Genomic DNA, 17,294 nt, shown 5'->3' on the forward strand with positions numbered 1-17,294 from the left:
CTACCCTGGGGGTCTTTAAGAGGAGGTTAGATGTACACCTTGCTGGGGTCATTTGACCCCAGTACTCTTTCCTGCCAGGGCAGGGGGTCAGACTAGATGATCTACTCAGGTCCCTTCCGACCCTAGAAACTATGAAATTATGAAACTTGCATGCACATAATGCTGTACATTGACAGGTTTTCATGTATTTTCCTTGCTTTGGGAAGGAAAAGAGGGGAAGCATTTATGGTAGTTTAATGTTTGTATTTATGGTGCGTCCATTTATAATAGTCACATGGGCTAGTGTGAAAGGAAGCAGAAAAGAAGAGGAAAATGACAGTCATGTATTATTTTTATGTTTAATTAGTTCTCTGGTGTACAAGATAAATAAAACCAGTTATGGTTTATTAATCATTATTAAGAAAAGTCGAGCACCTTGTTGAATTGTTGTGTGTAAAATGAAATTCTACCCTCCAGCCCCTTTGTTTTTATTTTTGATGATCCAACATGGGACTTTCCAATTTATTTTTCTGTCAAACGACAGATTCACAGTCTGTTTCCTGTGGTCAGCAGGACACCACCCTCCCACTACCAATTATGCAAAAGCCTAAGTACAAAAGCACTTCAGGAATTAGGTATGGGGGCAAGAAGAAAGAAATCAAACTTCAAAACGTAATGAGATGTGGTGGGTGGTTGCACCATGTATTGCCAACAAGCTTAACTTATAAAATGTCTGATGTTAATGCTATAAAAATACTTGGCTTGGAGACCACAAAGGGTGTCATTACAATTGAAGGACAGCTGGTAGGTATGAACTCACTTTCCAGTTCCATGAAATTCCACTCAAGGACATTATGGCTGCATTCAGGAGAAAGAGGACATGCACACCACACATGCAGGTGTTCCTTGCACTGCTGGTTAGTGGCGTGGAGGGTCAAAAAAACCTATGCCAAAAAAAAAATCAAGCTGGCACACATGACAGTAGTGTGTGCTGCCCAAAACTGAAGCCTGGCCAGCCAGAGCCATGCTTCAGCTGCCACCTTGCTTCCTGCCCCAAGTGGCTGCCAGATCCCTAGGTAAGTCTTCTGGAGCCAGCACAGCTGCTGGCTCCAGCTTGCCCTACCCCACTCAGGGTACCTGCTGTGTGCCAGAGCACAAGTGGCACTGGTGTTCCCTGGGGACAAGCAGCAGCAGCCAAAGGTGTGCTGCTACTACTTGTCCCTGGGGAAACTAATATCCATGCTCATCTGGATGTGCCCTATGTGTGTATCCTCATGAGCGGGAGCATGTGTTTCCCTGGGGAAAAATAGCAGCAGCATATTTGTGTCCCTGCTAGTTGTCCCTAGGCACCCCTTCATGCCCGCTCTGGCATGAAGCAAATTACCCTGTGTCGGATAGGGTAGGCTGCAGCCAGCACCTGGGATTCTGGGAGCCTCCTGAGGCTGCAGCAGCAGCGATCTGAGCATGCATAGCCTGGCAGGCATCTGAAGTGTGGCTCTGGCCAGCCAGCCCCAGTTTTGGGCAGCCCATGCTGTAGCCATGTGAACCACAACACTTTTTTTGGCACTTTATTTTTTACACTGGGATCTCCTGGTATCAAAAAACCCACTGTGCTGCTAATCAGCAACACAGCGAACATGTGTATGTGCATTGTGTACAACTTGCGGCAATGCAGATGGGTTTGTGGCACTGCAAACTGCATGTGTGCGCTTGTGGGGACAATCCCTATATGTTTAAGTGTCATTGTATCACAATTATCTCATTAGAGGGAAAAATAAGGGATATTTGCCATTAGAGCAGGAAATAAAGGATCTTTGGTCAAAATAATTTATTTAGCAAAGTTTTGAACAGAAGATATGGTAAGGATTTTTTTAAAGCATCTTTTTTTTATAAAATGGGTTGATAGCCAGGTACTGCTAATGAGCAATTCTGATTTCTTTCATAAATATCAGAATCTGTCTACATAATCAATTTTGCTTAGCAAATATTTAAGTGAAAGTGATGCCTTACCCATCATAAAGGTTACAAGACTCTATACAGGTCCTTCCTCTGATGAAACGCTTGCAGGACAAGCACTGGTCTGATCCTGGTCCCCAACAGCCATCATTGGAGCATAATTTGTTACACACCATTCCATCTGCAGCTACAAAAATAAGAGAAATGAAGGTAATTGTAAATGTCATTAGTTGTTAGATTGTGAATCTTATCTTATAAATCACTGGGATATCTTTCACCCAGGATCCAAAGAAGAACAGTTGAAGGACAGGCAGAGGACCTCTGTATCAAGGACTGCTTCCTTTTCGCACAGAGCAGGGAAGAATTCAATAGTCTGTGAATGATGACATCTTCATAATTTGGACTGAAAACCTGCAATCTCTAACTGATTTCCAACACAAATTCAATAATCATCACCTCTCCATCAGAGTCTCTTGAATACTCCAGCACCAACATTTCCTTTTTAGACATTGTGATCAATATCCAGAATAGTAAAATACAAACCACCACATACAAGAACCCCATGGACCAACATACATATCTACACAGAACCAGCAATCACCCTAAACACACTAAGAAAGCCATATTATACAGCCAAGCCCTTTGACACCACGGAATTTGCAATGAGGAGAATACCTACAATTGTCACCTTCCAAATCTCAAAAGAGCTTTCACCCAACAAGGACACTCCTCTAGAGAGATAGATTGCACTTTTTGCAAGAGCCACCTAGATACCACGTGAAGAATTGCTACAGTACAAAAAGAAAATTCCCATGGATTGCACACCATTAGTTATGACGCACCATCCTTCCCTGGAACCTATATGGAAAATCCTCAAACAATTGTAATCCATACTAGAAGAAGACCCAGTTCTTATATAGATCTTTCTGGAACCACCCAACCTAGCCTTCAAACAAGCACTGATCATTTCCAACTTCGTCAGCAGAAGTAAATTTCCTAGGGCCCAAAGCATACCAAAGGGATCCAGAACATGCCAGGACAAAAAATGTAAAATCTGCCAACATTATCTCCATCACCCCCCACAATAATGACACCCCACAACAGACCCATCACCATTCCTGGATCTTACACCTGGACCTCCAGAAATGTAATATATCTTATCCAATGCACCAAATGCCCTGATGGAAAATATGTAGGTGAAACAAAACAACAACCGTGTACCAGAATGAATGCACACTGAAAATCTATCAAAGACAAAAATACCCAATTACTTGTGGGTGCACACTTCTCACAAGAAAACTGCTGTCTCTCCAATCTCTCAGTTCTAATCCTCAAAGGGAATTAACAAAACACCTTTTGAAGACAAGTCTACAAACTTCACTTCATAAATCTACTAGATATAAAAAAGCATGGACTAAGTAGTGACATTGGATTTATGGTACATTATAAACCACCTGCCATCTAATAAACCCAGGATCACCTGTCTGCATTTTACCAGCTATATTCTATCACCAGCTCAACATTCCCCTCTCTCCCCTGCCCCATGTGCCTTACACCTACTGTCTCCCATTCCCTCTGATCTTCACTGCTACCCATTTGCATTTTCACAGACCTGTATTTTGCATATTGGCTTTTCTTCCATCATGGAGAATGCATCATCAGCAAACTTTCCCTATGCCTGAAGAAGGGTGTTTCTTCCCAAAAGTTTGCAAAGAACAATTTTTCTAATTATTTTTTTGGTCTAATAAAAAATATCACATTTACCCAAAGAACCTTGTCTGCCTATAGTCTCTACCAGGCATGGAGAAACAAAGACTGGGACTGATCAGGCAACAACTCTAATTCACTGACTGCATATGCTTGCACAGTTTCCCATAATTTGTTCCTTGGTGCAAAATCCCTCCCATGGGAAGAGGGGGTGAGTTCTACAGGCCTTCATTACAGGAGAGGGTGGGATTTGCAGGAGCATTCATAGTTGAACAAATTCATCATACTTTGTAATACCATCAAGTGTAATCTTATCAGACTTATGCCAATGCTGAACTTTTCAGAAAAATCCAATTTTAATTCAATGTGTCATTCTAGCACATGCATTTTGAAAACAGAAACATAAAAGTCAACAGAATTTAGAACAGTTTTGCACATTTCATTATTACTTTTCATTTCTATTACAGTAGTGCCCTGGGGTCAACTGAGACCAGGGCCCCATTGTGCCAGACACTGCAGCAACACAGAATAAGGCCCCTTCTATACATGCAGGTAAGGGTACAACTGGATTTAATGTGTGATCTACACAATCATGCATTAGATCCAATCATGCCTTCTTGCTGGTGTAGGGGGAGCCTGATCCTGGGCTCCCCCTATGTTGACAAGAAGCAAGCTCCCACACATGGGAGCCCCCTTTGCTGTGTGGACTCCGAGCCATGGGAGCCATAGGCAGCTGGGACCAAGGGCCCTATCAGGAACAGGACTGATTTTTTCTGAAAAGTTCAGTATTGGCATAAGTCTGATAAGATTACACTTGATGGTATTACAAAGTATGATGATTTGTTCTACTATGAATGCTCCTGCAAATTCTAACCTCCCCTGTAATGAAGGCCTGTGGAACTCACTCCCTCTTCCCATGGGGGGATTTTGCACCAAAGAACAGATTATGGGAAACTGTGCAAGCATGTGCAGTCAGTGAATTAGAGTTGTTGCCTGAATTACAGTTGTAGCTGGGACCAAGAGTCCTATGCCTGACGGAGCTCTTGGTCCCAGCTGTACCACAAAGGCACAGGGACTGAGAGCCCTATCAGCTGCAGGACTCCCAGCACCCACAGCTGTGGGGTGCTGCTGCTGTATCCCAGCCACAGGGGGGTGTGAAGCTCCCTCACACTCCTGCAGCTGGGAGACTATGTTGGCTGCAATCTCCCAGCCCCAAGGTGTGCACTGTGCTCCCCAGTGCCTGGGAGACTGCAGCAGCTGCGATCTCCCCGAAGACTGCCTGCACAGGTAAATTAAAGCTAGACTGAAACCAGCTATGAAGTTATTACACATTTTCAAGCAATAACTTTATAGTTGGTTGGACCTTTCTAAGGCAGGATAGTTAATTTGCATATGTAACCAGTCTAAATGTATTGCATAATTGAAGAGATAATTGTGCAATAGTTATAATGTGTAGAAAGGGCCTAAGATACAGTCCCCGACAGTAATAAATGGCAGTGGAATGGGGTGATTATAATTACCGTATTTCCCTTTCAAGATACCAAATAACAGGCTTGTTTTACTGTCAGGTTTGGCTTGCAACCATGTTGTTAAGATAGATTGTAATGGATAGCACCTAACAGCACAAATGGATGTTGAGTTTTCTTAGCTGAAAGCTCCTGAATCATTCCTGCAGTAGGACACTGCCTGCTCCCTATAGTAGTTTGTTTATCCATTGCTTTTCCTTACTGTAATGCATAATATTCCGCATTTAAATTTCTCTCGGGTGTGTAAGTATTTATTCTCTTTTTGTGCCAGGCAGAATGCCTGAATGTGCCTCATTAACAACTCATTGAATATCTGTCACAGCAGCCTCCTGTACAGTACAGAACAGTGCTTCATACACTGGTTCCCTCTTTAACTACCACTTCATCACCTCTTTTTTCACTGTGGTGGAGTACTTGATGTTGGTGCTGTGCTTGTCCATGTGCCTTTTTGATAAGTAGGGTGTGCCTTGCTTATGACTTCTTTTATTTGTTATCTGGTGTTTCTCACATCTACTTTATAATGCTGTGAGGGATGAAACTTGTCACGAGGGCAGAATGCATCCCTTTGATCTGCATTGCTTTTTTCATTCTTGCTTCCATCATCATCCAACTTACTGCCTACTGCATTTACTATCCAGCACCTCACCTGGAGAAAATAATGAGTAAAACCACTGTCCAGCATGGGTTGCATTACACAGATTTGTCTTGACCAATTCAAAGACTAGACACAAAGAAGATTGTAACAAGGTTGTTGAATTGTTGTCAGTAGGTTCGGCAAGAACTGCAGCCCTGAGAAGCACCATCTTCTTTTGCTTTGTTCTTGAAATCAGATATGGATTATTTTGGCTTATCAAAACCTGGCAAATCTTCATTGAACAATTTCTCTTTCAATGCAAAATGGTTTTATGTGTCTCAATGCAGAAAGAAGGCTATGCTGTTTCACCCTTCTATTATTCAAAGCTGCAGAGAGCCAGTTGGGGAGTTGGTATCCTCTGGCCTAAATAAGTAGTTTCTAGGGCAGGATATTTACTTCTGCTGTTGGTTCCATATGCCTACATTATGCCATATCTTTAGTTTTATAGGTTCCATATGCTACTTCCTCCAGGACTGAAAAATGAATATGCAGTTCAAGGTGCTGGAGCTATACAAATATCTAAGGACCAGGAACTGGCCTCATCAGGTCTGGGACAGTTTGGTGACAAGGTAGCTATCTTTATAAAGATGCTGCCCTTTATATTTTTTTACCTGAAGAAAATGCAATTATTCTCATTCAAATAAATGCAAGGGGAAAAAGCATTCATTCTGCTGCAGACAGCAGTGGTATGGTCCTTTAAATATTTCCTTCTGACCTTCAGAACATCAGTGTGAGCTTTCCCCAAGCCCAAAACAGACATTTAACTTGGCCATTCATTTTTCATTTGACTGTGTTCATCCTAAGTTTGCCAGAAAATTAATGTATCTGATTCTCTTCTCAATTACATTCTTATAATCCCATTGAAGTCAAAAGCCTATTGATGTAAAGTGAAAATGAGAAGAGATTAAGCAATCAAACCTCTTCAACACTGCTCTAACCTTAAATTTATAGAATTTCACATTTTTCTCTGTCTTTCAGACTTAATTTTCTAATAGCAGATTTTATTATTTCAATCAGGTAGCCTTTTCTTTGAAATGAATTGAGTTATGTCAGCCTTTTGCTATAAAGTCAGAACCTCCAGGCATTGCAAATGCTACATGCATTCCAAACATTATGTTTCCTCTTTCAAAATATCTTAAGACACTTCACTGGTGTTTCAACGTGTCCAACGTCTACCTGAAGGCAGGGACATGAACCAAGACAGCTCCTGGCTGCAGCTCCTGGCTGCAGATGTCAGATCTTCAACTCACAACCAAAATAAGTATCTTGGCAAAGACACCTTGGCACTTTGTTGCTGGATTACTTTGTTTGAAAAGTTGACCCCTGGGGTTGCAGTGAGATACAGGATGTGAGATGGCACAATGGTAATTCACAACTGTTTGCGTGGTTAATAAAAATGCCTGGAAGTTGAGAACAGAACTGGAGATATGAGGTGCAGGCTAATGTCCACTGAATTAGCCATTGCCCCTATGTTAGTCAGACCACTGGTCTATTAGAGAGGACATAGCTTGAGGTTTATAGTGCCCACATGAACTAGCCAAGAGGAGAACGGGAATAAATAGGATGGATGAAAAGGAAACAGAACAGCTGATCTAGTTATGTTCATAAATGGTAAATGTATTAGCTCCCAAGTTAAGTTAGAAATATACTTTAGGGTACCACTACAGAAAGTAGTTGTGCTTCAACAGTCACTTACGCGTGAGAAAAAGAAAAAGAAAGCGTGCAGTTAATTTAGCATTAAAATCTGCAGATTATATAGAACTGGTCTATTTAACAGTATAGGGGGAGAAAACTGGGAGCTGTTTCCACTCCCTTTTGTGTCTGACTTATTTGTATGGCATAGGCAGAACTGCAGAACGCACAGCTCAATCTAGGCAGTAATTACTAGTTATTCTCTTGGAAGCACAAAGAAGAGAAGGCAGAGCAGGTAGTCATGGGGAGAGCTAGGAGGCATCAGGGAGGCTGGGGCAGCCATGCCTGGGAGGTAGGTAGCAGATTGTCTCCCTTTGTGGAGAATAACAGCCTGTACACTATGGAGATCTGTTTCCTGTAAGGGCATCAGAACTGCTTCAACAGAGAACAAGGCCTAAAGGATGCAGTTCAGTTTATAGCAAACATCTAAATTCTGTTCCGACTGCCTCAGTCACTGATACCGTACAAACTCTGTCAGGATTTATGAACTGGTTCACATTTATACTAAAGAGTCTGTAGTAACCTTATTACAGAAGTGTAAGGTGGCCTTATGTTCATGCAACTTATATACATGTCCAATTATATAGATGCCCAATTATATAAATGTCCCTCTACACTTCCAGAGTAGGCTGGCGCTCATAGAGGATGTTCCGGTTTTTTGATACTCTGTCCTCTATTGATACAAAACTCATCACCTTTATGACCTCTATTTTTCTTCCTGAAGAGAAAAATAGAGGATATAAAGGTGTTGGTATCAATAGAGGACAGAGGCCAAGCGGACTGTCCTCTATGATGGCCACCCTATTCCAGAGTAAAGTAACCTCAGTATAAATGGGAATCAGGTCCACAGTATCTCTCTACACCAGAAACTATTTCTAAACCCAAACTGTTTCCAGGGGTTTCTGAAAGTTTGACAAGAAAAGAAAAATCTGTTAAAGAAGAGGGAGAGGGGGAGGGAAACTTCTGTTTACACTATAAACAAACTGTGAAATAATCTTTCATTAGGAGTCTCTTGTAGTATTAAATAAAAATTCCATAACAATATTACTCAGTTAATTAAACAAGCAAAGAAAAAGTCAATTAGGTCTCAAAGATTCATGAGCTTAATTGCTAAAAGCATTAGCCTCTTCCAAACAGCTTAGGGCAAAAGGGTAAGGTTGGCTAACCCACTTGGGTGAGGTTTTAATTCTTGCTGATTCACACTACTGTATTGCTCTCACAAGTAGTTCTCTCAGTAGCTAGGAAAAACAGCTGCAAGAATTTCTTGATTTGCTGTGTTGTCTTCTGGGAGTGGAAATAATGTCTTTTGATATCATATCACTAATAAAACCCTAATGTATTATTTACAAGAGTTTGTAAAAGAATATTACCGAGGTAATCCAAGGTAATCTTTGTTCCAGATGGTACAGAAGAAGCAGATTATTAGTTGCAATACATACAAAGTTGATTCCTCAATAATGCTGTTGGATACAGCAATGCTGGCAATGTTTGTGCTAATATCACAACATACTGTCTCACAAAGAGCAGACTGTACTGTGTAAAAAGTAAACAATATTATGTAAATGTTTACTGAAAGTAAGATAGACACCCTCAGCTGGACAGACTGAACTGAATAGGATAATGAAATACTCTTTGGAATAGGAGGAGCTTTAGACTTTGACACTGCGGAGCAATTGAATGAAGCTTGTAGGAAGAAGAGGATAAGTATGAAAATGCTCTGAGAACATTTGCCCCAAATCGTAAAGTATGCACTATGCTCCAATGGTTTTTACATCCGCTGTAAAATGTTTATCGAAGCTCTAATTCAAGTAACTACGTGTTGTCTCTCCTAAATATGTCTTCAAGGTATGCTTGTCTCAGTTTTTATGGGTAGTGCTTCCCTCCCAGTCAAACATATTAGTTGGGCTTCTTTTTTCTTTCATTTTCACAATGGGATATGTTACTCATCTTCTAATTAAATGGAAAATGTGTTAGTCAACATACTAACTAGTGATACTTACCAAATTTTAGTCACTCAATTTTGGATGTCCTAGACAGTGCTTTTGGGTTTTCAATTTTGTTAAAATAAGTTGTTCAGTAAACAGAATAATATTAATGCAAGAAGATAGATTAGACATAAAGGCTAAGTACAGACATTCAACAAGCCTGGGGTGGAATTGATCTAAATTACACAGTTTTATGTAAGTGGCTTAGTTTAGATCAGTAGCAAACGGAACATAAATTTGACTTTTGGTTGGGGAGGCAAATCTTAGATTAGGTTGCACCATTTTTAAACCAGTCTATGTGTGTCGAACTTCTGTTCTGGTACGGGTATAGCCCTGTTTCTAATCACTTGTACTGGTAAAAGTGTAATGTCTGTTCCTGGCCAAAAGATTTACCCATATCTAAATCTGATAAAAACTGCAAAGGTCTTTAGAGTGCCTTTGAACAATGTTTCCATAGAACACAATATCCTGTTTTACACTTTACCAACAGCAAACAGAAATAAGTGATCCCTTTAGGAAAACCATTGTAGTGGTTTGTTACATTACTATATTGCTTAATTCTGCAGAGAAAGTAGATATGCATACTTTTCAACTTCTGATTAGCCAATTTGGGTGTGTCCCCATGAACGGGTATATGCATTTCCCTAGGGACAAAAAGCACTGGCTCATAGTTGTCCCTCTGCTACTTTTCCTGGGGGAATGCCCCTGCGCACAAACTCTGGTGTGTGGCAAGTTGTCTTGGGTGGAGCAAGAGAGGCTAGGGCCCAGTGGCATAGCATGGGCAAATGCTTCCATTTGCACTTCCCCCACCACATCCGCAGCCGATCACAGAGTGGCAGGGAGGGTGCCCTGGCAGCTGATCTCCAAGCTTGGAAACACCGATAGTGCTGCCAGGGGACTGAGTACCTTTGGAGGTCCTGGCCAGCGCCCCTCTGGGGGCATGCTCCCCTGTCCCCCCATTGCTATGCTACTGCTGGGGCCAGCAACTGGGCTGCACCAGCAGCCTTATCTGAGGTTTCTGGTCTCCTCCCAGGACTCCAGCAGTGGCTATCCAGGTGGGTAGAGTCTATCCAGAAGCTGGAACGTGGCTCTGGCCAGCCAGGCTCTGGTTTTAGGCAGCGTCTCCCCACTTCTTTCCGTCACGGATTTTTTTTTTTTTTTTGATACTGGGATCTCCTGGTGTCAAAAAAACCTATCGTGTTATATATAAACAGTGCAGCAAATGCATGCATATGTGGTGCCTGCGGTTTGCAGTGCCACAGACAGGTCTACAGTGCCACAGATAGCATGTACATGCTTGTCTGGTTCTGCTTGATGAGTTGAAAAGGATAAAATAATTTAAGGAAGAATGTGTTGAACAAGTAAGTAAATATTTATTAGAAAATATTTTATACATCTAAAATATAATTATATATGCATATATATTATAGATATATATAATATATATGACTTTTTCTTTGCTTGTTTAATTGCGCAATATTGTTATAATTATAAATATATAATCGTGTGTATGTATATATACACACAAACACACGCACGCATATATACCGATATACTATTATGCACACAAGTGCATATATGCAATTATTTATATATTTTTATAGGCCACGCTTCAGAACAAAAGGCTCATGGCAGCTTACAATATTATATATTATTATGCATATACCGGTATATCATGACTTACTTGTTGCCACTTACTATGTTAGAACTTCCAAATGAAATTTTAATAGGAAGAATTCCATGTCAATATTCCATAAAAGAGAAAGGCAGTAAGAAATCAAAAGCTACTAAAAATACTGAATTGAAAGTTGGCAGGCAAAAGGTGAATTTTTCAAACAACTTGCAAAATACATTAGTAGGTTTTTTTAATTATGGCACTTCACAGGAATATACAGGTTTTAGATATTTTTCATACTTTTGTAGGTTAAACATGTTTTCACATATGCATTCACATATACTCAAGCTATATAAAATATTTGTATATCAAGGACATTGCTGATGTGACAGCAATTCATCTTCATGTACATTTTCAGAATAAAGGCAAGTGTATTATCAGTGCAGTCATATGGAGTATAAGCATAAATTCAGCACGTTTCCATAGTCTACAAAGGTAACTTGAATCAATCATTTAAAAGTATATAGCTGACCACTTCTGACTGGGCCTGATCCAAAGGCCTCTAAATTAAATAGAAAGACTCCTACTGATTTCAGTTAGCCTCAAGTCAGGCTTTAAATAAGCATAATCATTTATGTAAGGTGTTAATTGGCTGCTAAATTGATATGATTCACAACAAGTAAACATTTGCCTAGAAAGATTTATTTCATTTTGGTCTATAGGGCCAGGTATAGATATTACATATAGACTAGTCTAAGTGATCAGAAATCAGTCTAAACCCCTAACCAAACAGAAGTTTGAGGTACGTTTAAATCAGATCAATCTAGCTAGGCTGGACTGGTGAATTGAACTTTTTTATCAGTTCCCCTATCGATTCAAGTTAGGTCACTATCTTCCAGCATCCCATTGTCTTTTCTGGCTCCCACTACCCCTCCCTTGCAGGGAGGCATGCTAGCACTTGGCTGCTCCAGCTGAGTGCCCAGAGGGCCCCACCCTTGAGCTCTCCCAGAGCCAGCCCAACACAGCTCCTCTTCCCAGGCCCGTCTCCTGCCTCCAGCCATCTGTCAGCTGCATAAAGGCAGCAAGGAGACGGGAAGCATCTGTGTTCTTTGCACAAGCCCCAGAAGATAGGCATGCAAGTCTCTGAACTGTGCCCCTACTTCCTGTCATGAAGCACCCCACGATATACACACAGAGCTGACACTAAGCCCAGGAGAAACCCTGAGCTTTTGCATAGCCCCACAGACCCCACCCTGGCACCTGCACACCCAGCCAGGGACCCTCATGCACCCATTTATAGGCACAGTCCCATAGACCCTGACCCTGGCTCTTGCACACCATAACTCATAGGCCAGCGCCAAGCACCCTGCCACCTGGACCCCAGCAGGGACCCCTTCCCCCATTTGCAGGACTCAGTGTGGGCAATTTGCTTCTGGTGGGTGAATGTGGCAGGGGGCAGAGCTCTGGGACTGGGCATGCACGGAGGCAGCCCTGTGATCTCAGCATCTTGGCCATTGTCGGCAGGTACCTGGGCCATATGCATAGGGAATGCTGCAAGGCTTTTTTGTCCTGCAGCTACAGGGTCCCAAAGGACTGGGATGGTGTGTGTGTGGGCGTGAGAATCATTGAGGAACCAGGCCAGGGAAAGCAGGGATATGCCCCTGGAAACTTCAGAAGCAGATGAGGCATGCAGGTAGAGGACACAGGAATTTTCCAGTCCAAGGCATAGGGTGTTGCCAGAATTGTGGGGTGTCTGCTGGAAGCTTCTTGAAAGTGCAGGGTTGTGGGGGTGGCCTGAACAGCTGAGCCCCAGTCATGCTGGACCAGGGGCCACATCCAGCTGCAGTGAGAGGGAGAACTACATACTAGGACTCACACCTTCATGCATCCTCAACTCCTTCAATCCATTCACGAAGGGCAAGAGCATTGGTGAGATGAAAGACCAGGAAGGGTGGGCATTCCTCAGGGGAATAATCCTTCAGACACAAAAGGGGACCATCCCAATGCACATAAAGGGAGGTAAAAGCCAAGAAACCCTCTTGGCTAAACAGGGAAGTCCAAGAGAGCCTAGGGAGAAAAAGAGAGGCATACAGACTGTGGAAGCAGGGGGTAGCCACCATGGAGGAATATACCTGCTTGGCTTACACTTGCAGGGAATCAGTTAGAAAGGCCCAAGAAGAAATGGAACTCGGGCTGGCTACTGAAATGGAAGACAACAAAAAGTCCTTCTTTAGGTAGAAAGGGAGTAAAAAGAAGGCACATGGCAGCATAGGACCCCTACAAGACAGACTAGGGCAACTGATACCAGATAGGATGGACAAAGATGAGCTCCTAAATGCATTCTTTGCATCTGTATTCCTAAACACAGATACAAACATCTCTCTCAAAGGGACTATAGACAGGCACAAAAGAGACTCCAATGCACCAACAGTTAACACTGACTTAGTGAAGGAGCATTTGGAGGGACTGGATGTGTTTAAGTCAGCAGGCCTGGATGATGTTCATCCAAGGGTACTGAAGGAATTGACCAGTGTCACTGTGTACCTAAAGAGTACCTCCACGATGAGACTCTATATGGACTGAGACACTTTTTTCAATCTACTTCCTCCACCATTGCGGACCACTGTATAGGTCTGTGTGTATCTATCTTCTTTCTCTCTCAGCATTGTGAATCCCCTCCCTCCCATTCCCCCACCCCACTCTCCTCACCCCCGGGCTTAGTTGGCCAAGTTGTGTTCCCCTTCTCACCCCCATCCTTTTAATGTTAGTCTCTCACTCAGACAACATGTATTTCCTTACTGGCTTTGTCATCTTTTTGGATTCACAATCCTAAACATCTACTAATAAAATTCAATCTGTTCTTGAACTAAACTAATGTAGCTGATGTTAACATAGAGTGTAATAGTAGTAAAATGTAACCATGCTAGTCTTGTCCTGTAAGCAACCTGAAAACTCCATTTTGTATCCTTCTGCTTGACATAAGTGAATGAACTCTGCATAGTCTTTATTTATGAGTGTGTGTAAAAGGGTGAATGGTGAGAGAATGGCATAGAGACAGGAGAAGATGATTTAACTGTTTATGTAAGCAACAAGGTGCCAAATGTAAGTTATCAGTCAGTAAACTAATTAATGAATGCCTGAAGAATCCCTTTTAGGCTTACGGCACAGAGAAGATAATGAGGAGAAGCAATGCACCCATCCTGTCAGATGGGCAGCAAGAACACTCCAAGGCTAAGATAAGCTGAAGACAAAAGATGAACAACCACAAAAAACGAAGCTGGGTTTAGGAAAACCACAAAGCACTGAAACAAAAGATGCCAATCCCTATAAAAAAAAAAAAAACACTTTGAAAATGCCAAGTTCAGGCGAGTCTCTTTCTCTACTGCTGTTTCATCGGAGCACAGATGCATTTGCTCAGCCTGCTCCAGCTGTTATCTTCAAATCTGCTATCTTCAAATCATCATTATCTACTCAATAAGCCTGGGTTAGCCACCCTGGTCTGATATTGAGCAACTATTGCTGGTAACTATATCTGGTGTATGTGTGGATGAAATGATTGTCTTGTGCATGCCTGTGTGTAATGACGTGTATGATGATTTGTGTGTGTTTGTGTGAATGGTGTGCCCAAACCTCTATGTCTTTCTTACTCATGTGATCAATAAACGCAGCACCTTGCCTTATCCCCCTTTATAAAGTCTTGCTCATGATTTGAGCAATTGGCAATTTGAGTAACAATTGTAGAACCACTGGGGAGGCTGTTTGAGCGCTTATGCTCAGGACAGCTCCGAGGACTGCAGAAGGGCCAATGTGTCCCCTATTTTCAAGAAGGAGAGAAAGAATGATCCAGGTAACTATAGGCCAGTTAGCTTCACCTCTGTCCTTGGGAAAACCTTTGAAAAAATTATTAAAGATCACATTTGTGAGAGTTGAGTAGAAAAATAATGTTGAAGGGCAACCAGCATGGCTTCATAGCAGGTAGATCTTGCTTGACTAACCTTGCTTATTTTTATGACCTGGTCACAAAATGTTAGGATGCAGAAGCTGAGGTTTACTTGGATTTTAAAAAGGTCTTTGATACAGTGTCGCATCCAAATTTTATAAACAAATTAGGCAATTGTGGCATAGATTACTACACAGTTGGGTGGGTGGAGAATTGGCTTATGGGGCGCACACAGAGGGTGATGGTGGAAGGGTTGTTTTTAACCTGGAAAAATGTGGGTAGTGGAGTTCCCTAGGGTTTGGTCCTTGGACCAGTGTTATTCAATATCTTCATCAGTGACTTGGATGAAGGCGTGGAAAACACACTGTCCAAATTTGTAGATGACACCAAATTATGGGGCAAAGTAAACACAATAGAGGGCAGGGAGCAGATTCGGGTAAATCTGACCAGGCTGGGAATGTGGGAAGAACAGAATAGGATGCAGTTTAAATGCAAAGTGCTACATCTATGGAGAAAGAATCACCAACACACCTACAGGCGGGGAGGTGACTTTCTAAGCAGCACAGTAGCAGAAAGGGATCTTGGATTCATAGTTGACTCCAGAATGAACATGAGTCATCAATGTGATGAAGTAAAGCCAACTGCACTGTTCCATGCATTAGAAGATGCATCACAAGTAGGTCTAACGAGTAGGGCTGTGCGAAGCTTTGGGTGGTGATTTGATTTGGAGGAGATTCAGCTAGATTAGGTGGCCAAATCTTCAAATCTGAATTGAATCAGAGAAACAATTAAAAGGTCAAAATCAATTCAAAGCTCTCCAAATCTTCAGAAAAGATTCGGAAAGCTTTGATGCTTTGGTAAGTCCCCAGTGGCTGCAGCAGGAAGCTGCAGTGGACTCTGAACTGGTAAGTAGTGGAGGGGGTGGAGGCTGAGGGAGGGGGGAAGGGACCATGGGGGGACACCTGCCAGATCCCCCAACCCCCCCACTCCCCCAGTCCTCCCATGGCTACCCTGCCTGCCACAGCTCCTGGTGTTTTAATGAAAAACTGGGTGCTGCTGGGTGGGGCAGCAATCCCTGCTACCCCCCACTACCCCACACTATATGGGGGCTCTGCATGAATTCCTCATCCCCCCTCACTACTCCAGGCCCCAGTTCTTTAAGGAAAAAAAACAAAACAGAAATGCCCTGGGACTCACCACTTCTGCAGTGGCTTTGGGGACTTTTGCAAAGCCCCCCATGTGGCATGGGGCAGTGGGGATCATCCCCCACCAGCAGCATCAGTGAGTCTGGGGGTTTTTTTCAGGTTTTTTTCTTAAAAGGCCAGAGCTGGGTCAGGCAGGGCACCCATGGGTGGGCTGGGGGAATGAGATTTCATAGATTTCATAGACATTAGGGCTGGAAGGGACCTCAAGAGATCATCGAGTCCAGCCCCCTGCCCAAAGGGCAAGAAGTCAGCTGGGGTCATATGATCCCAGCAATATAAGCATCCAATTTACTCTTGAAGGTGTTCAATGTAGGTGCTTGAACCACCTCCGCTGGCAGACTGTTCCAGACCTTGGGGGCTCAGACAGTAAAGAAATTCTTCCTTATGTCCAGCCTGAAACCGTCTTGCAGGAGTTTGTGACTGTTCGACCTCGTCATCCCTTGGGGCGCTCTGGTGAACAAACGTTCCCCCAGATCCTGGTGGTCACCCCGATAAACTTATAGGTGGGCCATCAGATCACCCCTGAGCCTGTGCTTTTCCAGGCTAAAGAGTCCCATGTCTCTCAGCCTATCATCATACGATCTGTTTTCCTGACCTCTGATCATGCACGTGGCTCTCCTCTGGACTCTCTCAAGCTTCTCCACATCCTTTTTGAATTGTGGAGCCCAAAACTGGACACAGTACTCCAGCTGCGGCCTCACCAAGGCCGAGTACAAGGGCAGAATGACGTCCCGGGATTTGCTCGAGAAGCATCTATGGATGCAAGCCAGCGTTTTGGTCGCAGCATCGCATTGCAGGCTCATGTTCATCTTGTGGTCAATGATGACCCCAAAGTCTCTTTCTTCTGTAGTGCTCTCCAACGTAGCACTGCCAAGCCTATAAGGATGCTGCAGGTTTTTCCTCCCAAGGTGGAGAACCTTGCGTTTTTTGGTGTTAAACACCATCAGGTTCTCGTCTGCCCATTTGCTGAGCTTGTCCAGGTCAGCCTGGATCACCCACCTATCTTCTGGCATGGATGCTTTGCCCCAAAGTTTGGTGTCATCGGCGAACTTGGC

The 17,294-nt window shown here is 42.9% G+C and overlaps 1 protein-coding gene across 8 annotated transcripts in view; it reads right to left on the bottom strand.

The window, feature by feature from the left end:
* ERBB4 (erb-b2 receptor tyrosine kinase 4) overlaps nucleotides 1-17,294 on the bottom strand; it is a 1,162,978-nt gene that overhangs the window by 266,866 nt on the left and 878,818 nt on the right. For all 8 annotated transcript variants that reach the window (XM_090044919.1, XM_090044916.1, XM_090044918.1 and 5 more), the window contains exon 13: nucleotides 1,990-2,122. In XM_090044919.1, the coding sequence (XP_089901045.1) occupies nucleotides 1,990-2,122 (133 nt within the window). The remainder of the gene's footprint in view (nucleotides 1-1,989; nucleotides 2,123-17,294) is intronic.

The sequence above is a fragment of the Crocodylus siamensis genome, chromosome 4, assembly GCF_052110815.1.
Source record: "Crocodylus siamensis isolate JL-2025a chromosome 4, ASM5211081v1, whole genome shotgun sequence".
NCBI lineage: Eukaryota > Metazoa > Chordata > Crocodylia > Crocodylidae > Crocodylus > Crocodylus siamensis.